The 26,466-nt window shown below is 40.4% G+C and overlaps 1 protein-coding gene across 4 annotated transcripts in view; it reads left to right on the top strand.

Annotated features, from left to right (window-relative positions):
* NIPBL (NIPBL cohesin loading factor) overlaps nucleotides 1-23,539 on the top strand; it is a 192,843-nt gene extending 169,304 nt beyond the window's left edge. For 3 of the 4 annotated variants that reach the window (XM_089687840.1, XM_089687839.1, XM_089687842.1), the window contains 4 exons: nucleotides 4,619-4,899; nucleotides 6,326-6,500; nucleotides 19,721-19,906; nucleotides 22,136-23,539. In XM_089687840.1, the coding sequence (XP_089543966.1) occupies nucleotides 4,619-4,899; nucleotides 6,326-6,500; nucleotides 19,721-19,906; nucleotides 22,136-22,498 (1,005 nt within the window). In that variant the 3' untranslated portion in view covers nucleotides 22,499-23,539. Of the gene's footprint in view, nucleotides 1-4,618; nucleotides 4,900-6,325; nucleotides 6,501-19,720; nucleotides 19,907-21,732; nucleotides 21,794-22,135 lie in introns of all 4 variants that reach the window. The other variant, XM_089687841.1, reaches the window with a different exon arrangement.
* The last annotated feature ends 2,927 nt before the right edge of the window (nucleotides 23,540-26,466 follow it).

The following is a 26,466-nucleotide window of genomic DNA, read 5'->3' as shown; positions in this document are numbered from 1 at the left end:
TCTGAGTGTAGATAGAACTTGTGAATCCAACCACCTTCTGGATTAGCCTCTCACCTCATCACTTCGACCCTTGCGGATCAAAGAGCAATAATGGATCCCTCTCACAGATCCTCCAGGCACCACAGCACTCCAGAAACGCTTTTCAGAATTCAATATTCCCACTTAAACTCTTCTCCAGGTATAGATGAAATATCAATCTCTCAGAACAAAAAGAGGAATCCTCCCATAGTGTAGCATATTTATTATACCATAGGAACATAGGAACATAAAACTTGTTGGTAAAAAATTCCACTTACATAGCAGCCAGTCCACATAAGACCCTCATGCTCTCAGATGAGGATATATCTGTGTTTGTTGGGTGTACAGCTGAATAACAGGTGTACCAAGATGGCCGCCACGCCGGAAATACGTCACCGCGCTTAGGCGTAAGCGCGGTGACGTATTTCCGGCGTGGCGGCCATCTTGGTACACCTGTTATTCAGCTGTACACCCAACAAACACAGATATATCCTCATCTGAGAGCATGAGGGTCTTATGTGGACTGGCTGCTATGTAAGTGGAATTTTTTACCAACAAGTTTTATGTTCCTATGTTCCTATGGTATAATAAATATGCTACACTATGGGAGGATTCCTCTTTTTGTTCTGAGAGATTGATATTTCATCTATACCTGGAGAAGAGTTTAAGTGGGAATATTGAATTCTGAAAAGCGTTTCTGGAGTGCTGTGGTGCCTGGAGGATCTGTGAGAGGGATCCATTATTGCTCTTTGATCCGCAAGGGTCGAAGTGATGAGGTGAGAGGCTAATCCAGAAGGTGGTTGGATTCACAAGTTCTATCTACACTCAGATACCTGCACGATTTGTTTCACCTGTGGTCACTTTATAATATTATTGGAAACACCGTTTACATTTTTTCACCTTTAACATCTATATATTGGACTTTTTTGCGCTTAATAAGTAAATATTATTTCACTTCACATTTGCACGTGTGATGTAACTATATGTATGTGTAATTTATGCACATGCGTATAGATTTAAGTGTTTGTTTTTTCATCTTTTGGGTGTTTGATTTGATGATTTTTGTTATTATCAAGCACTTATATATTTATTTCCATATTATTGTCACTATATTGGATTTGTGTCATTGGATTCCACATTCACTTTGATTTGAATGTAGCGCAGCATTTATATGGTTTATATTCACTTGATCACTGGTATATGATTTAATGCTAGCAGCTGTTTTGGGGTTCATATATTTAATTTGTTTAATTGTTTAAACACAATATTTGGAGCGCAGGAGGGTCACACCACTAATCCTAGAACTAAGAGCTATCTGCTTTGCACTACAAAGGTGGGCAAGCTTCCTTTAGGGACTACCAACACAAATTCAGTCAGACTGGCTATGGCTTGCATCAATCACCAGGGCAGCACCAGAAGTTGTGCAGCTCTAGGGGAATCAGACTTAATTCTGTCACATTCTGGCCTTGTCAGCTGTGCACATTCAAGGTGTAGAATACTGGCAAACAGACTTTGTCAGCCACCCACAGCTAGGCTCTAGGGTGGTCTCTGTACCCAGAAGCGTTTCAGGACATTTGTCAGAAATGAAGGAATCTGGACATGGATCTCTTTGTATCACGACTTTACCACAAGGTGGAAAGGTTTGCAGTTCAGTCTTGGAATCTGAAGGCCTTCACTGTGGATGTGCTGGTGTCCCCGTGCAATCAGTAGCTGATATAAGCCCATTTTCTTCTAAAGATCCTTCCCCCATATGAACCATTGGATCAAGTCCAAAGGAGTTTCATGGATTCTCATGGCCCAAAACTGGGCAAAAAAAAAAATCATACTCCCACTTTGGTGGAAGTGTGGGTGGAACAGTACACACAAGGCTTTTATTGAATGGCAGGGATAGCAGAGTTCTGGTAGGAAAAGGGCTAATTCCTCAACACGGGGCTGGCACACAGCAGGGATAGCAGAGTTGTGGCGGGCATAGAGTTAAATCTGTAACCCAGGACTGAACACACTGCAGGGATGGCAGGACTCCAGCAGATAAAGGGTTAAGTCCGTAACACAGGCTTGACACAAAGCATGGATAGCAGAACTTTGACAAAGGGTTAAGTCCGTAGCACAGGTTAGACATATAGCACAGATGGCAGAGTTCTGGCAGGCAAAGGGGTAATCCGCACAAGGAACTGGACACACAGCAGGAATGGACAGGAATCCAGCACAACAGGGGCTAAGTCCTTGGCACAGGGTGGCCCTCTAGCACAGACTGGTACAGCACAGTCCAGGAGCACAGGGCAGCAATTCAGGGACTCACCAGCCAACAGTGGTCTCAGCTGAGGAAGTCTAGGCAGAGTGGCCTGGAGAAGGAGGTCTAGAGGGCAGAGGTTCTTCACCAACTTATCACGGGTCCTTGGAGGGCTGTGTGTCCTGGCTGCAGCTTTAAGACCACACAGGCAACAGTTGACAGAAGAGTGGAGGGTAGAGGGAAGTCCCAGCATCCGGAAAGCCACACAGACAATGCAGAACTACAAGTCGCAACAGTGCAGAAAGCAAAGCACAGCCCATACAGAACTATCTGTCTCAGCAGTTCAGTGCATCTTCTAGCGAGACCTGCAGCCATGAGCTGCTCTTTCCATCACTGACTTAAGCTCTAAACGTTCTGCCTCTTTCTGCCAGCATAGGAACATTATATTGTCGCTTCAAATAAACCAAACCTCAAGCACCAGGTGCCGGCACGCCTGCCTTTTTCCAGCTGTAGGACACCTTGTTGTCTGTGCCTCCTGCTGAGATCTACCTCACCTCCCACCCCCTGGCGGCACGGGAACAAGCTGGCTGTTTGACACTGTTGATTTCAACAAAACAACACAAAATAAAATATTTCTGATCTCCGTCACAGAGGCTTTTACCAAACTGTCCAGATCTGTCTGAAGGTCCAGTGTTCCATCCTACTTCAGTTGCTCTATCACTGCACCTGGAAGACTTATTTTGCTAAGTTTGAACAATGGGAGGGCATTCCTTGCTAGGACTTCATGGGGCGTATCCTGACTTCAGATGGATCTAGATCAGCATGTGGACCTGAGTATGATCAAGGGCCATATCTTAGCCCAAACTATTCTTATTCAATGGCCATTGTCACCTCACACTCCGGTGAAAACCTTCAGCACTGCAGACGTCTCCTTTTGAGCCCATTAGATGTATACCTTTGGCTGACCTTTATTTGCAATGTGCCTTTTCTGATTGCTACCACATCTGCCAGGAGAGTTTCAGAGCTGGATGCCGTGACAGGTATGGAACTTTTCCAGGTAAACCCACAGGGATAAGATCGTCCTTTTGAGGTGAAAATGTAAAACCACCTTAGGCCAATCAGGACATCATACTTTCATGCTGGCTCCTAAACACCCTTGGGAGGTGGCCCTCCACTTGCTGGACGTGATTCAATCTGTAGGAGACTGCCTCACTAAGACAGGCATATTGCCCCTTTGTACTCCCAGATGGTTCTCGCAGGGTTCTCCTTGGTGTTTCATTTTACCATTGCTAAGTGGATCCATCAGGTTGTAGTTCCAGCCTATTAAGCGAAGGATAGGGATCCTCTTTTTCCAGTGAAGGCTCATTCTACTAGAGCTGTCAATGCACCCTGGGCTGCCCAGCATCCTTTTTCTGAATTGAAAATTGTCAGGCTGCCACCTGGTCTTTGGTTCACACATTAACTAATTTTGCAAAGTGCTTCAGGCAACTATTTTAAAATTATTTCTTTTTGGGGGTTGGGGGGTTCTAAGGGGTTTGCTGGGTGGTTTTGTTGCCATTTTTACTATCCCCTCATTGGTATTGCTTGGCCTTGTCCCCTCTGAATCTGCCTGTGTCCTGTATTCTAAGAACAAGAAAAATAGGATTTGTGACATGCCTGTAAAATCCATTTTTTGGAGTACAGAATAGAATACCATCTCCTCCATTGTCCTTGATTGCTTGTCACACAGATGAGGTGTTTTGGTAGTTGTATGGCTTATATTGTGGGCCTTACAGGTACCTACCTATATTCCAGTTATCTCTGTATCTGCCTGTGTCCTGTACTCCATGGAATGGTTTTTACAGGAAAGCCAAACTTTTTTTTTAAATTGACCAAAAATTATTTTCTTTGAGTCCATTGAGGGACATAGGTCCCACTCTTCTGTGTTTTATAATCATACTCTTCTACTTGCTACAGACTGAGACATGTTCAAAAGAGGGGTTAGCCTACAGTTTGCCCGTGTCCAGTCATCTTGTAGGCGGCAGTATAACAATGTATATGATGTCCTGTGTCCCTCAATGGATTTCAAGAAAAAGGATTTTACGTCAAGTAAACCTAGAATACATTATTTTTATTGCCTGTTGCAGAACAGAGAGAAATAGGGGAACAGAGCCCCAAATAGCAGTAAAACCTGACAAGCATTCTAAACTTCCCCATTCTATCAAAAGCTAAAAAAAAAAAAAAAAAGTTTTACTATAGATACATTTTAATGCAGTGGAAGCTTGTAGTTTGTGATGAGATTAGCAGAAGATGTTAATTTTTTGGGTTTTTTTAATTCTTGAAGTCTGACCTTTTTTTAAACAACTAAGCAATATTTTGTCTTTCTTTCAGTCAATGGTAAAAGCAGCAAAGAACAAGAACAAGAAAAAAGCAAAAGAATCATCAGCAGAAAGTAGCAGTGAAAGTGAAGAGGAAGTTGTTCGGCCGAGAAAAACAAGACGACGAGCGGCAGCGGAATCTGATTCTGATGATGAGGATGACGTAGATTATGTTCTCAGCTGTCTGCCAACCGATGCTGCTCCACTCATTGATTTTGCAAATGCTTCACAAGGAATCCTTTTGCTTTTGATGCTGAAGCAGCATTTAAAAAACCTCTGTGGTTTCTCAGACAGGTGTGTGAAGTACCAAGTACATTTCTGGTCATTTCATTGTCATGGGGTGGCTCCTTACCATGCTGTTTGCTATTGCAGTTTCTTTAGTCTCTGATTTTCAGGTTTATTATTCTTGTGCAAAACAGGGGTGTACCTATTAATGTATTTTTAAACCCAGGACCCTGCATTCACTATATCTGGTCTCCCACAGTACACAGAACATGGAAATGCAATTATTTTAGTAAGTAGAAACTGCTAAATACCTTTTCTCATCAGCAGTTAGAGCAGTCTTGTGACTTCTATCAGTGTCCAGTCGAGCACATGTTAAAACTTGAAGGAGTTTTCAGTCTGCTCCAGGAGGATGCAGAACCCCTGACTTCTGTTTGGAAAGTGCTAATTCACCCTGTGCTGATAACAATGCACTCTTCCAAGAAAAAAAAACCTGTAATGATAACCAAACTGAGCATGTGCAGAGTAGAGTGTCTCTACACGGTATGTCTTATCAGGATAAGGGGGGGGGACTCTGGAAGAAGGGGAGGATCAGAGAGGTCAGAAACAATGCAGAGAATTAACCCCTTATGTTGCACAGTGAGTATTACAAGCATGCTTTACTGCATATACAGGCTGATTTTACTGTTGTGGGTTTACTAACACTTTAAGGTCCCTGAAAAACAAAACCACTTTATTCTTTATGCTATAAAGTCATAAAACCACCGTGTTTCAACCAGTAGAATTGTTTGAAACTCTGTCTTTGTGAGCTGATAATTAGAAAAGGGATAGTAATATTAGGCGTTGATTTCTCCAATGTGATTTTTACTAGTTGACAACAGTAGTTAGCAGCTTGGAGTGTGGAGGTGGGATGATGATGTATGTGTGAGTGTTTGTTGTTTAGTTGGAGCTGCACTGTAACTACGGCTGTTTGAAAATATTTACCATAGATTTGCTTATTCTTTAAGCTGCTGAAAGTAAATCTCACTTTATATTATGTATTGCTTTTGTGTAAAAATGAGCTCCAGGCTTTTGTACAAAACACCAGGTAATATAGTAACTTAGTCATTTAAAAGAAATTGTAAATGCATGTTGTGTTCTGAGCCATTCGCCTTCTGCTGCATGCACGTGTGCTGACATTAAACATGTAAATTGAAGGAGAGCAATGTTGTTTTTAGACTGCTGCTCCATCTTTATCCAGTGATAAGGCTGGAGGTGTGTTTTCAGCCATTGTTAGTACAGTTGTGCTGCAAAAGAAGTCAGTTATTTGCGCTATGTGGTGGAGGTTTACTCTCCTGGATCACAAGACCGGCTTTTGTTCGCAAATGTTCACATTCTGTTATTCTCAGCTTTTTAGCCGCTTGCCTGTTATTCAGCTTATTCCCAAAGTGAAAATACTTAAAACGTTTTCTACATGATTTGAAGCATTTAAATATATGTTTTGCATTTTGTTACTTAGTAAAATCCAGAAGTATTCGCCATCGGAGTCAGCAAAAGTTTATGACAAGGCCATCAACCGGAAAACGGGGGTCCACTTTAGCCCTAAGCAAACGCTGGAGTATCTGAAGAGGGATATGACCAGCGCAAAGATTAACGACGACATCAAGAGGAGTATCGCGAAACAATACCTGGATGTAAGATCTATATCTTTGATACTTAGCAAGGGGCTGCGTTTCTTTAACCTGCTGGCTAATGATTATTTTAAATGTAGCTTGGTGCAGCAGCTTCAGCTATTATATCAGGTTGCGCAGAAATACGTAAAACACTTGAACTTGCCCCAGAAACAATTGAGTAATGTCTGTGATACTTTTTTTTATTTGCACTAACAAACAATTTTGAGGACAAGCTTTCGGGGAGTGTCCCCTTCTTCAGGTCCAAGCAGTACTGATCACAAAGGTTTAGCAGAATGTTAGAAGAGATGTAGGGGATGGGAAAAAAAAAAAAAAAAAGAACAGAGATAAGACACAGCAAAAGCAAACTTGCCCCAAAAGAGTTTGTAGCTTAATAAAGGAAGCAACAGCTCAAGAGAGCTAGGTTTATTCTGGTGTAACATGTTCAATCAGAAACACCCTTTTCCTTTATTCTCTAGCAGGCACTGCGGTCCTGTGGTGTACAGGCTCCACCTGTAAGATGATCTACAAAGTTTCCACTCAGCTGAGCATTAGAAAATCAGTTGTTGCTTCTGCGGTAGATAAAGAATAATTTGCGGGTTAAGATTGTTGCCCACAGTCTCTATATATTAATGTTCTTTCTTCAAGCTACTTTCATTTCTCATCTATTGCGGAACACAGGAAGTCTTTCACTGTTATACTGGCACCTAAAGGACTGTTGGGAACTAGCAAACAGAAAAACTGTAAGCCTGTCCAGGTTAGCTGCTCGGACTTGCCAGCAAGCCTCTGTTTATAGCTAGTGTCCTAGGAGGATGGACTTTCTTCAGCTCAGCTAGGTAAAAGATTAACATGTTTTTTTCTTGCTCCATTTTTCATCAGCATTTTTTCATCAATCAAGACTTCTCTCTGTACTGCTAGAGCAGGTTTCCCAGATTGCAGCTAATCCAGCATAGCTGTCCTCAGCCTGGCTTCTCGAGTAGCACTACTGGACCCCGCTGGAATTTGTGGAACTAGCCTAGATGTGACCTTTGGGCACTGGGTTTCACATAGGGTGCTTTTGAGAGTCTGTCTTGGTAAAAGTTAGCCCCTGAGTAGTTTCAAGGGGCACTGCCTCTGCCCTTGCCATGTCGTTGAGGTCTCACTTTGTGAATTGGCCTTTATGTACCAAATCACCTAATGCTGACTGTCTGCAGAGGCCACTCTGCCTTCCACTGTAAATTCTGTATCTGATCTGCTTATGTCCTCATCAGACAGACTTGCCTCTGAGCAGTCACAGTTTCCTGTATTTACTCCTAAATTAAGAGAAACCAGTTTGAAGCGGTGCACACCATTCTGAAATCAGAGGCTCAGCTTTGTTGGTTCTATCAGTGCTACTCCCATTCATGCCACCTTTAAAGCTCAAAGACTTTCTCAGTGCAGCCATTTTTAAGTCTTCCTTTTCCTGTATCTTACCACTGACAGGCCCTTATCGTCTTCCCATTTTGGCTATTACACTGCTTTGCCAAGCCCTCACTGACTGGTCGGAGTCCATTAAAAGGGATCTGGCCACTGCTGTAGTTGAGCTCTTGGTTATAGAACATTTGGAGCAAGTGGTTGTAGCTTTAACTTACAGTTGTGAGGGCCTGTTGTCTCTCCATAAAGTGGAACTTTAGTCAGAAAATTAAGTCCTGCTAGATTACTTCAGTTTGGCCCTTTTTGCAGGTATAGCTATGTAAAACTTTAAAAATAAGTGTCTTTACTGTTTAAAATCCAGTAATACACTGTCACCCTGCTCTGCACATGCTCAGTTGCTGTCTGTTTTTAGGCACTGCCGAATTTGTAGAATCTGATCTGCTGGCAGTCTGACTAAGTTCACACTCATGCGATGTGGGTAACTCTACAAATCCTTTGCACTTTCCTGCACCACATTGACAATTGCACTAGGTCGCATGAACGCAGTGCGATTGCAATTTTAAATTAAACACACCCCGAAACAGATCGCAAAGCGCAGTGCGATTGCCAGCAATTGCATTGGTGAGAACACCCATGCGATGCAATTCAGGTGCAAATAAAAAAGGATCCTGCACCACTTTGCGGATGTAGTGCAATTCGAGCCATACCAAATGTATGGCTCAAATCGCACTGCATAGACATTGCATGTATTTCATACAGGAATGCGGTGCGATTCCTGCGCAAATTACATGCGGTGTCCTGCACAGCATTAGTGTGAGCCCTGTCTAAAGATTAAAGTGGAATTAAACCCCTTGATTTGCAGTTTCAAAAAACAGGTCACGTTCAAACCATGGTGCAGAGAGGTCAGTTTTTCTGCATGTGTTCTACAAAGGCACAACTCCTTCTGTGCAGGAATCTGCAAGGTGCATAAAACTCATTGAAGTGCGCATGAAAACTGGCGTAAAATTATATCTCTGCAAGTGAAATCTGTGTTTCAATCTTCCATCAGTTTTTTTGCATGTATGGCGTGAACGAGGCCTTACATTCCCGGCATGCCAAGAATGCTGTCAAATTTGCTTGTGTTCTCAGCCAAACTGTCAAACCATCAAATGACTGGTGTTCTAACTGATCACAAGTGCAGCACAATCGCAGTTGCAGAATAAACAGATGGCATCTTCCTTGGCTGTAAAGGATAGGAGGTAGTAGTTCTTTAACTGCTCTTCAGGGGCTCTGGTCTTCAACAAATGCTGGAGGCAATTTACAGCACACACTAATTTTGGTGGCAGAATTATTAATGTGGAATATATATTCCTTGCTAAAGAACTTTTTTTTTTTTTTTTGTTAAGCAATGTGTCTCCTGTCTGGACATGTGGAGGACACTTTGGTTAAAGCACTGAACTGTAGAACCCACATCTAAGAAGTGTCTGATCCACATGGCTTTCGAGATGTAATGTCTCATTGAATCTACAATGGATACCATTATCAAGGATTCCACATGTGGCAAAAGCACACATCTTCCTTGACAGAAAAAGCCTAAGGAACAGACTGTAAAGTCTTCTCTTTAGCTGTCGATTAAGAAATGGCCGTTTTTGTTTCTCCATTTCTGTTTTGCATTTTTGAGAGCAGTTCTCTGGCAGAAAGCAGTAAATGCGCCAAAACACTTGAACATTCTTTTTGGACCCAAGCTTTGTGCATAAAAATCTGTGCAAACCAAATCATGTAAAATCTCATTTGCAGGTCTTAAGTGCGTCTTCCCCTTTAGGGGGCACAACCATGCTGGTTTCTTCCCCAAATCCTCCTCCTCTGCTTTTCCATCCTATTTGGTAATTGCACGCTCTTTCCCTTTTAAATGGTAGCAGCTCCACATTGAGCAAATAAAGATCCGCCAGACACAGCTCAAAAGTAAAGAGATCATAGGATCAGAAATTTCTATGCTTTTCCTATATTAAATCAATAAAAATACACTCGTTTTGGCTATATGCGCTATTCCTGTGCATTACAGGTAAAACCATGTACTGTGCTCAGCATAAATGAATACAACCCTTTTGAAAAGTAAGACTTTAATCAATATCTCAATGAACACAAGAAACCTTTCTAAAATTTTGAGTTTTATAGAACATTTGTTTGGCTCATTACATGAAAGTAAGGTTAATAATAGAATTTAGTTTACAAAATCTTCAGTTACTCAAATTCGTTGTTGCAAAAATGAATACACCCCACAACAAAAATTTCTACATTTAGTATTTTGCATGAACTCTATGATTTGTAAGGACAGCACCAAGTCTTCTAGGCATGGACTGAACAAGCTGATGACATATTCCAACATCTAGCGTTTTACTTTCTTCAAGAATTTTAGAGCCTGGATGCTGGATGGAGAGTGATGCTTAACTTGTCTCTTCAGAATTCCCCATAGGTGTTTGATGGGTTCAGATCAGGAGACATACTTGGTCACTGAATCGCTTTCACCCTGTTCTATAGAAATGAACAAATGTGGCCTTAGATGTGTGTTTTGGATCATTGTCTTCTTCTTTTTCAGTATGGGCCCTGGCAAATTCTAGGCGGGCTTTTTTGTGCATGGGCTTTAGGAGAGGCTTCCTTTGTGGACGACACCCATGCATGCCATTCCTCTGCAGTGAATGCCGTATTGTGCCACAGGAAACAATCACCCCAGTTTGGCTTTCAACTTCTTTAGCTAACTGCAGTGAACTTGCATGGTGATTTTCGTCAACTCTTCTCATCAGAAGACGCTCCTGTCGAGGTGTTAACTTCCGTGGATGACTTGGACGTCTCTGTGAGATGGTTGCAGTTCCATCTTTGTTACATTTTTGTATCGCTTTTGTTGCAGTATTCTGACTGATAAGTAAAGCTTTGCTGATCTTCTTGTAGCCTTCATCTTTCTTGTATAAAGAAATTATTTTCTTTCTCAGGCCTTGTGACATTTCTCTTCCATTTGGTGCCATTGCTGACAGCATGAAATGGGGAGGGGTTTTCTTTAACCACTTGCCCTCCTGAGGATTTACCCCCCTTCATGACCAGGCCATTTTTTGTTACGCCGCTGCATTACTTTAACTGACAATTGCGCAGTCATGCAACGCTGCACCCAAATGAAATGTATGTCCTTTTTTTCCCCACGAATTGAGCTTTCTTTCGGTGGTAATTGATCACCTGTGCGGTTTTCATTTTTTGCGCTATAAGCAAAAAAAGTCTGACAACTTTGAGAAAAAAACTATATTTTGGACTATTAAACATGTCCATTAAAAAAATGTTAAAAAATCAAATTTAGTCATAGATTTAGGCCAAAATGTATTCTGCAACATGTCTTTGCTACAAAAAAATCGCAATACGTGTAAATTGGATTACGTTAAAGTTATAGTGTTTACAAATGGCGGTATAGATAATGGGATTTTTTTTTCCCCTGCTAGTAATGGCGGCAATAAGCGACTTTTAGTGGGATTGCGGCGGACATTCTGACACTGGGAGGGAACTAACTTGGTGTCACCGACAGACCAGTGACACCAATACAGTGATCAGTTCTGAAAAGCACTGACACTGTACTAATGGCACTGGGCAGGAAAGGGTTAATGTGAGGGGCGATCAAAGGGTTAACTGTGATGGGAGTGTTTTACTGGGGGGGGGGGGGGGGGGGGGTGTTCTTCACTGTAAGCACACTCGTCGTAATAGCTGTACTGTGCACAGCCATCCCAAGCAGTGTGCTCGAGCTGACAGGGAGGATGATTGTTTGTAAACAAAACAATATTCCTCTCTGTCGGCGATGCTCGGTAATTACCGGCCGAGACCCGGTGATTGGCAAATTGCGACGCGGGTGGGATGTGCTCCCCCCACCCGGAAACGCAAAATCACGTATATATGCATGATTTTGCGCACAGGTGCCGCTCTGTAGCAGTATATCTGCTATAGAGCGGTCCTTAAGCGGTTAAGTAATGCCCTTTTATGATCAACGGTCTGCTGGACACCTGTTTAGTGAATAATTAAACTCACCTGTAGTTGAATTCTTAGGAGCAAAGCTGCATTTTAGACAACAAAATCCTAAGACTTTTGTTGGGGTGTATTCATTTTTCAACATGGTCTTGAATGCATTTGTTAGGAAAAATATATTTTTGTGTGTGCCTATGAACAAATCTTGGCCCGCATTTGTGGGAGTATTTTGTAGTATAGTGTCCTATAGAAATATTCGTGTCCTGTAGAAAATGTTTATTCTGAAAAGAAAGTAAAGGTTTTCTGACAAATCTGTTGGGGTGTACTCCATATTTATATGCCGAGTACTGTATATCCCCCTTAAGAACTGGTCAGATCGTGAGCAGCACCACTCAGCCTGGAGCCTGCTCACTTCCAGTATTTGTGTTAGAACATCATTTTACCCCATCCTTACACTTTGTCACAACACAAGTGGCTTTCTTTTTGAGAAAGTTGTGTGTTGTGGAGCTCTTGGTGCATGCCCCTGTGACTCAATGGGATCAGAATCTGGTTCTCTCTGTCCTTCAAGCCATTTGAACCCATTAAATACATTCCTCTTTCTATTCTCACCCACTAGGTAATATTCCTTGTAGCCATAACATCTGCAAGGCAAGAGTGTGAGGTGGCAGCTATATCCAGTAAGGGAACATTCTGGTTTTCCATAGAGACATGGTGTTGATGCCCAGGACTGCTATTTGAATTATGTAGTTTCTTCCTTTCATCTCAACAAGGACATTGTTCTTCCCAGTCTGGTTCCTGTACTTAAAAGGAAATTAACTTCCATTGTCTGGATGTGATCTGGGCTATGAGAGTGTGTCTGTCACTGCTTCTTTCCAGAAGACTGATTCCCCTTTTTGGTATCCTGAACGATCCCCCGTAAAGGTGCATCAGCTTCTTGTTCAGCCAGTTCTAAGTGACTCTGCAGACCATTATCCAAGGTCTCAAGGATCGTCTTCTGCCCTTTCTTGTCGAGGCGCACTAAAAATGTAAATCGTTTTTGGGCCCTTTAAGCATCAAGCTACAGTTTCCCCAATTTACCGGATGACAACTTAGTTTTCTGTCCACAGGTCCTACTAGGTCGGTGCTTCAGCCTCATCTGATCTCAGCTTTGGACATAAGGTCCTTCAGGCGGCTCTTTAAAACTGCACGTAATCCCAGTTTTCTGTTGTAATTTTGGGCCTGTTAGCATTTATTTGCTTTGTTGCCAAGTCTTGGTTGGGCTGTATTTGGACACCCTGAAAGTGATGTCCAATGTGTACCCTAATGGACGACAGAATTTTTGTACTCAGATTTCTTTTTCTTGAGGAACACAGGTCCCATCTCTGTTTTTAATCATCATCTGTGTACTGCCTGCAACAAAACGTACATATACTGAGACATACGGATAGTGGAAAGGGTTGTCCTGAACTGAACTCTAGTTTTGCTTTGCCTGTGTCCAATCCTCCTGTAGACAGCAGTATACCTGAAGGTGAAAGACTTCCTGTGTCCAAGTGGACACAAAAAAAAAAATGTTTACAGTGAGTACAAATGTCCATGTCCAATGTAATCTCCGCTACATTGTGAGTAAGGGCACTTAGAGGTTTTATCCTTTTCCCCAATGGTTACTGATGGCACAAAATAGTTCTTCAAATCGAAAATGCCTGCATTATACATGACACCAGAATACTTGGTCGTAAACTGCATTGGATCATTCAAATAGCTAAATACTTTGGCTGCTCAGGAAAAACTAATGGTGGTGCCTGGTTAAAGGGGGCGATTTTTACAGACAATGGAGTTATTTACTAAAAGGAGAATCACGTTGAAGGAAAATTAGAAGGGAAAACAAACAATAGATTTTTTTGCTTGCGCATGATTAGACATTTGATTTCAGCACAGCTTCACTTCTTTCACTAAATAAGTGAAAATTCACTTGCTAAGTGAACATGCACTACTCTTTTACTAAATCTCCAGTTGTTTTAGATCCATAGAGGTTCCTTAACTGATAACGTTGTCAAGACTTTGACAAAAAAAAAACACTGCTCCTGGTCGGTTCCCTCTTCCACTACCATATTCACACGAAATACCGGGTGTTGGCTCTGTCCACAGGAGACTCCAGTATACAAATGAACATTCAATGGCCACACATCCAGTAAAATCACCTTTATTTCTTCTAGCATATTCCACAAATATGACAAGGATAAATGACTCCAGCTAACCCTTTTCATGCTCCACTAGCACTATGAAAATGCATATTCACATTTTAGGCTTAACCATTTGCTAACCGCGCTATAGCTGAATGACGGCTACAGCGCGGTTATCTAGTTCTGGGAGGGCGTAATATGACGTTCTCCCAGAACGCACCCTCCCGTGCGCCCCCAGTGATCTCTGTGATCGCTGTGTCCAATGACACAGCAGATCAGAGTAAATACAGTTGCCGGTTATCGGCAGCACTTTCCTCATGCTGTCACAGCATGAGGAAAGTGACAGCTGTCACAGAGCAGATCCGGCACTGATCATCAGGGCACTGCAGTGCCGCCCATCAGTGACCATCATTGCTGCCTATCCGTGCAGCATCATCTGTTCCTCCTTATCAATGCCCACCAGTGCAGCCTCGTCAATGCACATCAGTGAAGGAGAAAAATTACCCGTTTGCAAAATTTTATAATCGAAACAAAGAAACTTTTTTTTTTCTTTCAAATTTTTTTGTTTTTTTTTTTGTTTATAGTGCAAACAATAAAAACCCCAGTGATGATTAAATACCACCAAAAGAAAGCTCTATTTGTTGTGATAAAAATTTTGTTTGGATATAGTGTTGCATGATCACACAATTGTCATTCAAAGTGCGACAGCACTGAAAGTTGAAAATTGGCCTGGGCAGGAAGGGGGTAATGTGCCTGGTAGGCAAGTGGTTAAACCCCCCCAAAAAAGGCCTTGATGAAATATGAAATGGTAGTAGGTGTGTTTTGTCACACAAAATTAGCATAGCTATTTATCAAACCCATCTTTTCAGTAAAAAATACACTAAAGGTGAGGTTGTGTCAAGTAAATAAATACAAAATATGTTTCATAGTTAGTCTGGCTGAAAAAAGACAAAAGTCCATCCAGTTCAACTATTAAAAAAAAAAAAAAAAAGTTATAATCCTACACCCACAGTTGATCCAGAGGAAGGCAAAACACCAGCATAGCATGATCCAATTTGCTCCTGCAGAGGAAAAAATTCCTTCCTGATCCCCCGAGAGGCAACTGGATATTCCCTGGATCAACTTTACCTATAAATCTTAGTATCCTGTTCTATTCAGTGTATCTAAGGAAGAATCCAGGCCTTTTTTAAAGCAATCTACTGAGCTGGCCAGAACAAACTCTTGAGGGAGTCTATTCCACATTTTCACAGCTCACTGTGAAGAAACCTTTCCGTGTTTGGAGATTACATTTCTTCTCTCCCGATGTAAAGAGTGCCCCCTTGTCCTCTTTGATGACCTCAGGATGAATAACTCTACACCGAGTTCACTATATGAACCACTGATGTATTTATACATGTTGATCATATCCCCCCTTATATATTATACATGGAGATCATATCCCCCCTTATGTATTATACATGGAGATCATATCCCCCCCCCTTATGTATTATACATGGAGTTCATATCCCCCCTTATGTATTATACATGGAGATCATATCCCCCCTTATGTATTATACATGGAGATCATATCCCCCCCCTTATGTATTATACATGGAGATCATATCCCTCCCTTTATGTATTATGGAGATCATATCCCCCCTTATGTATTATACATGGTGATCATATCCCCCCTTATGTATTATATATGGTGATCATATCCCCCCCTTATGTATTATGGAGATCATATCCCCCCTTATGTATTATACATGGAGATCATATCCCCCCTTATGTATTATACATGGAGATCATATCCCCCCCCCCTTATGTATTATACATGGAGTTCATATCCCCCCTTATGTATTATACATGGAGATCATATCCCCCCTTATGTATTATACATGGAGATCATATCCCCCCCCTTATGTATTATACATGGAGATCATATCCCTCCCTTTATGTATTATGGAGATCATATCCCCCCTTATGTATTATACATGGTGATCATATCCCCCCTTATGTATTATACATGGTGATCATATCCCCCCTTATGTATTATACATGGTGATCATATCCCCCTTATGTATTATACATGGTGATCATATCCCCCCTTATGTATTATACATGGAGATCATATCCCCCTTATGTATTATACATGGAGATCATATCCCCCCTTATGTATTATACATGAAATCATATCCCCCTTATGTATTATACATGGAGATCATACCCCCCCCCCCCTTATGTATTATACATAGAGTTCATATCCCCCCTTATGCATTATACATGGAGATCATATCCCCCCTTATGTATCATACATGGAGATCATATCCCTCCCTTATATATTATACATGGAGATCATATCCCCCCCTTATGTATTATATATGGAGATCATATCCCCCCCTTATGTATTATACATGGAGATCATATCCCCCCTTAAGTATTATACATGGTGATCATATCCCCCCTTATGTATTATACATGGAGATCATATCCCCCCTTATGCATTATACATGGAGATCATATCCCCCCCCCTTATGTATTTTACATGGAGATCATATCCCCCCCCCCCCTTATGTATTATACATGGAGATCATATCCCCCCCCCCCTTATGTATTATACATGGAGATCATATCCCCCCCCCCCTTATGTATTATACATGGAGATCATATCCCCCCGCTTATGTATTATACATGGAGATCATATCCCCCCTTATGTATTATACATGGAGATCATATCCCCCCTTATGTATTATACATGGAGATCATATCCCCCCTTATGTATTATACATGGTGATCATATCCCCCCTTATGTAATATATATGGTGATCATATCCCCCCTTATGTATTATACATGGAGATCATATCCCCCCTTATGTATTATACATGGAGATCATATCCCCCTTATGTATTATACATGGTGATCATATCCCCCCTTATGTATTATACATGGAGATCATATCCCCCCTTATGTATTATACATGGAGATCATATCCCCCTTATGTATTATACATGGAGATCATATCCCCCCTTATGTATTATACATGGTGATCATATCCCCCTTATGTATTATACATGGTGATCATATCCCCCCTTATGTATTATACATGGAGATCATACCCCCCCCCCCCTTATGTATTATACATAGAGTTCATATCCCCCCTTATGCATTATACATGGAGATCATATCCCCCCTTATGTATTATACATGGTGATCATATCCCCCCCTTATGTATTATACATGGAGATCATATCCCCCCCCTTATGTATTATACATGGAGATCATATCCCCCCCCTTATGTATTATATATGGAGATCATATCCCCCCCTTATGTATTATACATGGAGATCATATCCCCCCTTATGTATTATACATGGAGATCATATCCCCCCTTATGTATTATACATGGAGATCATATCCCCCCTTATGTATTATACATGGAGATCATATCCCCCCTTATGTATTATACATGGAGATCATATCCCCCCTTATGTATTATACATGGAGATCATATCCCCCCTTATGTATTATACATGGTGATCATATCCCCCTTATGTATTATACATGGAGATCATATCCCCCCTTATGTATTGTACATGGAGATCATATCTCCCCTTATGTATTATACATGGAGATCATATCCCCCCTTATGTATTATACATGGAGATCATATCCCCCCTTATGTATTAATAATGGAGATCATATCCCCCCTTATGTATTATACATGGAGATCATATCCCCCCTTATGTATTATACATGGAGATCATATCCCCCTTATGTATTATACATGGAGATCATATCCCCCCTTATGTATTATACATGGTGATCATATCCCCCCTTATGTATTATACATGGAGATCATATCCCCCCTTATGTATTATACATGGAGATCATATCCCCCCTTAAGTATTATACATGGAGATCATATCCCCCCTTAAGTATTATACATGGTGATCATATCCCCCTTTAATCTCCTCTTCTCAAGAGAGAATCAATTCAGTTCCTCTAATCTTTCCTCATAGCTGAGCTCCTCCATGCCTCTTATCAGTTTGGTTGCCCTTCTCTGTACTTTCTCCAGTTCCCCAATGTTCTTTTTGTGAATTGGTGCCCAAAACTGAACTGCATATTCCAGATGAGGTGTTACTAATGATTTGTACCGGGGTAATATGATATCTCTCTCTGGAGTCTATACCTCTTTTAATACAAGAGAGGATTTTGCTCGCTTTAGAAGCCGCAGCTTGGCATTGCATGCCATTATTAAGCTTGTGATCTACCAGAACCCCCAGATCCTTCATTGATTCCCCCAGTTGTACCCCCCCCCCCCCCCCCGTATGTATGATGCATGCATATTCTTAGCCCCCAAGTGCATAACCTTACATTTATCAACATGTCAAGCTTTAAAATCCATGAAACCGCAACAAACTATGACACCCAAAACTGTCTATAGGCAATGATTTTTTTTAAAGCCCTTACAAGCTTATTAGTTTAGAGTTGACTATGAATGATGGCCCTAGAATTATGAATGAATGATGGCTCTAGAATTATGAATGAATGATGGCTCTAGAATTATGAATGAATGATGGCTCTGGAATTATGAATGAATGATGGCCCTAGAATTATGAATGAATGATGGCCCTAGAATTATGAATGAATGATGGCCCTAGAATTATGAATGAATGATGGCCCTAGAATTATGAATGAATGATGGCTCTAGAATTATGAATGAATGATGGCCCTAGAATTATGAATGAATGATGGCTCTAGAATTATGAATGAATGATGGCTCTAGAATTATGAATGAATGATGGCTCTAGAATTATGAATGAATGATGGCTCTGGAATTATGAATGAATGATGGCCCTAGAATTATGAATGAATGATGGCCCTAGAATTATGAATGAATGATGGCCCTAGAATTATGAATGAATGATGGCCCTAGAATTATGAATGAATGATGGCTCTAGAATTATGAATGAATGATGGCCCTAGAATTATGAATGAATGATGGCCCTAGAATTATGAATGAATGATGGCCCTAGAATTATGAATGAATGATGGCCCCAGAATTATGAATGAATGATGGCCCTAGAATTATGAATGAATGATGGCCCTAGAATTATGAATGAATGATGGCCCTAGAATTATGAATGAATGATGGCCCTAGAATTATGAATGAATGATGGCCCCAGAATTATGAATGAATGATGGCCCTAGAATTATGAATGAATGATGGCCCCAGAATTATGAATGAATGATGGCCCCAGAATTATGAATGAATGATGGCCCTAGAATTATGAATGAATGATGGCCCTAGAATTATTACATAGTGATACCGAATATGTGTAGTGCTAACGTTGTCGCATGTAGGTGCACTCTATGCACGCTTTTATATTCTTATGGGGGTGGGGACTTTAATCTTCTTTTGGGGGAATTTTATTGCCCTCACATAGGAGGCTGTGTTCCAATGCTCTTTTGCCAATGATTTAATCCTTACACCAATGGAAGCGAAAAGGGTTAATGGATAGATTGGTCTACTAATGTATTGAATCTATTAAGTCTTTATTGAATTGATAAGAATACAACATAGAAATGGCTTTCTGTTGTCGTCTCCTGCTATAATGATCTGCAGTCTAGGGTCTATAAGAGCACATTCTCGGCATAGAAATGATTTTCTTTTGTTTCATTGTAGTGGTGTTCTGAGGTCTTATGTCAGCTCTTCTTTGTTCTAATCCTTGTTCTAGTTCAAGCTGTTAATGGAACACCTAGACCCTGATGAAGAAGAGGAGGAAGGCGAGGTCTCGGCAAGCACAGATGCCCGAAATAAAGCCATTACCAATTTGCTTGGGGGTAACAGCCCTAAAAATAACGTGGCTGAGACTGAGGAAGAAGAAAGTGATGGGGAGGAGAAAGCTGGGGGCACATCAGGGGTAAGTAGCCATGTACTAACGTATTTCCTAAATGAAGTAGTCTAACGATGTTTAACACTATGGTTACCTGCATCTAGAGTAGCTGGCTATTTTGTGTATAGTCGTGATTGTCCAGATATGGGCTGATCACAAGATGGCTGTCTGCTCTGTAAGTGACTCAGGTCCTGTAATGAGCCATATTTGTCAACATATTTTAGTAAAGACTGTCTGATCCCCATAGCCATCATTGTCATTCAAAGCTCTAATAAGGGGTGAAGGTTTGCTTCTGACTGGTGGCTGTGGTGCCTCAGTTACTAAATCTGTACTCAAATGGTAAACTAAAGGGTTTTTTTTGTTGCTTGTCTTGATGGAATGGATAGATTACCGGGCTGTAATACTTACCCAGTGTATGTGGTCATGTTATCTGTTGGCTGATCCTCCCATTCAGCAGAGGACATGTGTCCAAATATTTAGGCCTTCAGACATGACCAGCAGTAAAGAGAGCTTGGAGCTTCATTTTAAATTCAAGAATGGCAAGAAGTTCCTCCCTTTCATATTTTATTTTTCCTTCCCAGCAAGACATTTTAGCATCATATTAACATTTGAGTACTGGTCTACTTTGAGTAATGGCTATTTTTGCTGGAGTTGGCACCATTGTGCACTCTTCCTGATGTGAATGTGTCATAGTGGTCTGTAACATCACCATATAATATTTGTATGATGTATAATGCTGGGTTGGGGATTTGCATGCAGAAAATGATTTGGAATAATTCAAGCCGTTTGGGATGCCTTGCTGCTCTGTATCCTGAGTGTATGAGTCTCGGTCTTTAAAAAAAACAAACAAACCCTTGCTCTTTCCGCTTCGTCCTTCCTACCTCTTGGTCTGTTGCTAGCTTCTTACCTCCTAAGCTATAAGCCTCCTTGCTCCTCTGCCAACAGCTGCCTGAAAGACCCTTTTGTGTTTTCTCCCTACTAATTGTAGTATGTTGTATGCATGGTCAATGGACAAGGCTTACATTTACTTCCAAATTACCTCTTACCTGGCTCTTCATGATTAGTTTGAAGCCTCTGTTGCTAGGTCAGCCTCTTGGCTGGATATTATAACAACAGAGGCTGTTGTTCAAACATATCCCTTGCCACAGCACTGATCATAATCTAGATTGGGGACTAAAATCCATTTTTTTTTTCAAATTATTGGTCTGCCTCTGGCTTTTCTTTTTTTCCATAGCGTATTCCTTACATTTTATGGAAAGCCTTCATTGATCAAGAGAACAGCCTGTCCCATACCATCGCTTTAGACTGTAGTGTTCTGTGCCATGATTATGTTAGGGTTTATGAGAGCTTTCGTGGTTACTTTATTGCAAGCCCATACCTTGGGCTAAGAGGAATAAAACTCTTAACTTCACGTGATTGGCTATTCCGAAGCTCCCATTAGCTTAACATTAATTTAATTTGTGCTGGAGGGATGTCGATCACACAGAAGTGACCTACTTTCCTGTAGCACCCAGCGTTTTGCCTTCAATGCATCAGGTGTAATGTATTATCAGTATGTAAATGTACTTGTTTAAAAGCAATGATTTGTTTTTGTTTTTTTTCTTTTTTTTTTCTCCTAACTGAACTGGGAATTTTGTATAAGCTTTCCTACTAGCCAAGAAAAGAAAAAAAAAAAAAACCTGATGTATATTTACTATGCCTGTGTTTTATTAGGAGTGACATGTGATTTCTGATTGTTTGGTCCCTGTGCTGTGGTCTTTTTTTTAAGTCAGGAGTATTTGAATACATTTTGCTGTGGGGGTAAGAAGCGGTTCCATAGCTAGACTTAACCTTTTATACATCTTTTTTTGTAGAAAGGGTTTAGCGGAAAAGGCAAAAAAAAACGTAGACATTGAGATTTATCCAAAGTAAAAGGTAATTTTAATTTAGATTTCCTCTTTTTCTATTCTGTCCCTATTTTCTTGCTATATATATTTATACCTAATTTTTTGTAACACGTTTATAGATTTTAATTTTGAATGCAATTGCAGTAAAAGTTGGTGGTAAATCGCACGTTATAAGACCTGACGCTCCTTAGGCACTGGTGGTTAAACTGCATCCCGCGGGTTGGATGGTGTCTGTGTGGGCTGTCTCACTGTGGTGCCAGGGGTTTTCGACTCTTAGATGTTTTTGTTTTTTTTTTCCAAAGATGTTAGCTTTGCAGCTAAATCCACCTTTCCTCTTTCTTTTTTTTGTTGCTTCGCCCTCCCTGCGCAGTTAAGAAAATCAAAACGATTATCAGACTCTTCAGATGTGGCAGCGCAGATGAATGAAACCGTCGATGTTCAGGATGTCATTGCAATTTGTTGTCCAAAGTACAAGGACCGACCACAAATTGCAAAAGTTGTTCAAAAAACCAGCCACGGATTCAGTGTTCAGTGGATGGCGGGCTCCTACAGTGGCACTTGGGCTGAGGCCAAACGCCGTGATGGACGAAAGCTTGTGCCTTGGGTCGATACTATCAAAGAGTCGGACATCATTTACAAAAAAATAGCTCTAACGAGCGGAAATAAGCTGACTAATAAAGTTGTTCAGACTTTACGATCGCTGTATGCAGCCAAGGAGGGAACTTCCAGCTAATAATATGTTTGTATATTTGCAGCCAAATTTACAGGAGAGCAGACAAAAAAACTTGAAATATCAACATTCTGGCAAAAATTTAAAGAAAGAAACAAGAATTAAAAAAATCAATTTTATGGAGCGTTAAGGATGGAGCTTAGCCGCCTGAAGGAAATGTTTGGTAAACATTGTTGTGGGAGCTTCCTTCGCTGTTGTACAGCAGAAACTTCTCAGTACATTTTTACTCCCACTGTATTATAGTTTAACAAAAATTTGTTTATATCTTGAAAAATACTTTCTGTTTAAAAAAAAAACAAACCAACAAAAAAATTACAAAAAATAAACAAGTGAATGTTGAAAATTAGTCTGTTAATGTTCTTAATAAAGTGTTCTTGGAGTTTAACCTAGCAGCGGATGGCTTTCTTTAGTTTAGCCCGGTTTCAAGGGAAGTATCAAATTTTATTTTAATATTTTTGTTTTGTTTTGTTTTTTTTTTTCTCTTTTTTTTTCTTTTTCCCAGGCTGTAAAATGGCAGAATTTCCGGACGTATATAATTTATTCTGTTGGGGTTAAAAAGCATGCAGTATCTATGACCTATCTGCAGGAGTTGTTTTTAATTTTTACTTTCGTTTTTATTTTATTTTATTTTTTTTTTGTAAATGTAGATTTTGATGTATAAGGTCACCCTGAAAATAATACACGTAAAGGGATCCCGAGAATACCTGCTGGCGACAATACTGCAATAAATTTTTTTACTTCTTTGTTACCTGTCTGTTTCCATTTGAATTTCTTAAATGTAAAGCTGTTTTAAGAACCAATTATATTATTTTGCAGTCTTTTATGTAAAAGTTACGTTTTTGGACGCAAGACATAAAATATTGTTTATACATTTTGTATAGCCTGAAAATAACCGGTATCTTTATTTTCATCCCTTTTAAAGGGCATAGACACGATTTAACTCCCGATTTTATTGTATCTTGAAATATTTAGTGTTAACTATATGATTTAGCACTGTGCCAAACGCCTTTTCAAGAATGTTTGATATAAAAAGAAACTAGTTTATTCCTTGTATGTTTGAATTTCTTTCATTTTTTGATCACACAGAATGTCATTGATGAAAACTTTCTGAGTGGAAAAAAAAATGATCTGGCTGTTGGTTGTTTGCAGATTCAGAGTTCGGGGGGAGGGGGGGGAATCACCAACACTTTCTAAAAGATAAAATTGGAAACAAAATCACCCAGCAGAAGTATAGACTTGCCTCTCTGCCTCCTGTTGTTTGTGGAATCTTCACTTAAAAAGCAAACCACATGAAAGTTCTTCATATCTGACACTCTTTCAGGAGTGTCAGATGGCTGTGTCCCGTGCCACTCACTCTGATTTCACCAACCAGCCCTTTATTATTACACACAGTAGTGATATAAGAGTTGGTGGGTGATCCACAAAAGGTGGCAAGGGGATGCAGACATCCGACAAGCCCAGAAGTGTGTCAGATTTGAAGATTCTTTGGACGAACTTACTCTTCAAAGGGCCGGGGTGGGAGAAGGTAAGTTGTAAAATCTACGGTTGCTTTTGTTTCCACTTTTCTTTCAACAACAAAGTTTCTTTAAAGTGAGCTGTAAAAATAACAGGTACACCAACTTCTGAAATTTTCCATGCTAAGTTCTAAATAGTATACTGTACATGGTATATTGTATGTCATGCCTGTACACATTTCATGTGCTTTGGGCCCTGTTATGATGTTTTTCATCATTGGGTCCAAATCGATTGGGTCAGTGGTTGTGAGTCATGAGCTGTGGGTAAATTACCAAAGTAATGAGGTTTCACAGAATTTTTTTGATTCTTCTAGACTCATCTCCACTGCTGGCTGAGTCATCTGGGAACCCTGGAATATCTTGGAACTGAACCACCTTGAAAGTTCAGTTCAGAACCAGTATACACAGAATTAGCACGTGCAGAACACTGTTAGAGCTTTACAGTTATATGCCTTAAAGGTTAAGAGGATGACTTTATAGTTAGCGCTCATTTCCCAAAGGATGTTATCTTTACGTTCCTCTTTTTAATCTCAGAACATTAATGTACCACTGCCAAAATAATGTAATATCTTTCAGTGCAAATCTTGATCATCTGGAGCTGTTTGAAGGATATTACTTTACAAGTTATCGCTCATGCAATTTGTGACTTCAGTCTGTCAACGGTATGCTTTAAAGGGTTAGTTCACCTTTATAAAAAAAAACAAAAAACTGCCTTTACAGATGAGATGTCTGTAGATGAAAACAAACTGCAGCTTTGACTAAAGTTGAAAAATGCCCTTCTCATAGATGTAGGACGGTTAGTTGCCTCATGAAGCCTGACCTGAAAACTCCCAGAACTTTGATAAGTAAGACCTAGCTATTACTGTTCACCTTCACTGTCACAGGAGTGAGCTCTTAAATTCTGAACTATTGCATCAGGGGGGAGAGAGAGCATACAGTACTATGCAAAAACTTTAGGCAGGTGTCAGGAAATGCTGTAAAGTAAAAATGCTGTCAAAAATACATAAATTGTGTTTATCAATTTTCAGATTGGAACGTGAGAAAAATCTAACTCATTGGGTGTGACACCCCTTTGGCTTCAAACCAGCATCAATTCTTACACTTGCACACATTGTACACCATTTTGTAGGATGTCAGGTGTATGATTAACCAGTTTTTTCAAGCAAGGGGCTAAATAACATCAATTTCATAGGTAGGTTGAAACAGTCATTAACTGAAACAAAAACAGCTGGTGAGAAACAGGTCAGATTGTGGCAGTTTCATGTCACAGGCATACACTGTGGCAAGACTGAGCACAACAAAGAGAGACATAGTAGTTATACTGCATCAGTAAGGTCTCTCCCAGGCAAAGATTGCAAAGCAGACTGGGGTTTCAAGATGTGCTAGTCAAGCTCTTTTGAAATAGCACAAAGAAACGGGCAATGTTGAGGGCCATAGATGCAGTGGTCGGGCAAGGAAACAATACAGCAGATGAGACACATACTTACTTTCCTTTCAAAATTGGAAGATGTCAACCATGCCATCAGCACAGAACTAGTGTGAAACCCAAGAACACCCATCTACTGTCTTGAGAAGTCTGGCCAGAAGTGGCCTTCATAGAAGAATTGACCAAAATGCCATACCTCTGATGTGGAAACAAGGCTAAGTGACTCAACTATGTATGAAAATATAGGAACTGGCATGCAGAAAAATGGCAGCAGGTACTCTGGACTTGAGTCAAAATGTGGCAGGAGGAAGTTTATCTACTGAAGGGCTGGGGAGCCGTACAATAATGAGTGTCTGCAGACAACAGTGAATCGTGGAGGAGGTTCCTTGCAAGTTTTGGGGCTGTTTTTCTGCAAATGCAGTTGGAGATTTGGTCAGGATCAATGGTGTCCTTAATGCTGCGAAATACTGGCAGATTCTTATCCATCATGCCATCATGGAGGCATGTGATTGGCACCAAACGTTTTCTTTGGCAGGACAATGACTCCAAACATACAGCCAATGTCACAAAGTACTATCTTCATTGTAACGAAGAAGAAAAAAAGTCCTGAAGTGATAGTTTGGCAATAAATTGATTTCTTAATAGTCTGCAGTGCCACCAATCCACTTAAGTGTAGTTCTATGTAACCAAAAAAGTACTACAAAAATATTGTATTATAAGAGATGAGAAAGGACCCCCCTAAGAAAAGAAGGTTACGATATAGAACGGAAATAGTGTGTAGCCAGACGTTTAGATTTTTTAGTATCCAAAAAATATTATAAACACTTGTACACTGTTGCATTATGTATCGAAATGATAAACATGTACACACAACCAGCACCACCCCTCCAACAACGTTGTCCTACCACTAAATAACATAAACAACTACACACAAGTGGCCACTTGGGAGAGGACAGACCAAAATGTGAAACCTCACTAAACTCGTCAGTTCCTCAGTGATCGCTCATGGGAGGTCAAGTAAGAAGGTCAGT

The sequence above is a fragment of the Staurois parvus genome, unplaced genomic scaffold, assembly GCF_062004578.1.
Source record: "Staurois parvus isolate SC_StPar_1 unplaced genomic scaffold, SC_StPar_1.0 ptg000438l, whole genome shotgun sequence".
Lineage (NCBI taxonomy): Eukaryota > Metazoa > Chordata > Amphibia > Anura > Ranidae > Staurois > Staurois parvus.
The sequence above is the reverse complement of the archived record's forward strand: the minus strand, read 5'-3'. Positions and strand labels throughout refer to the sequence as shown.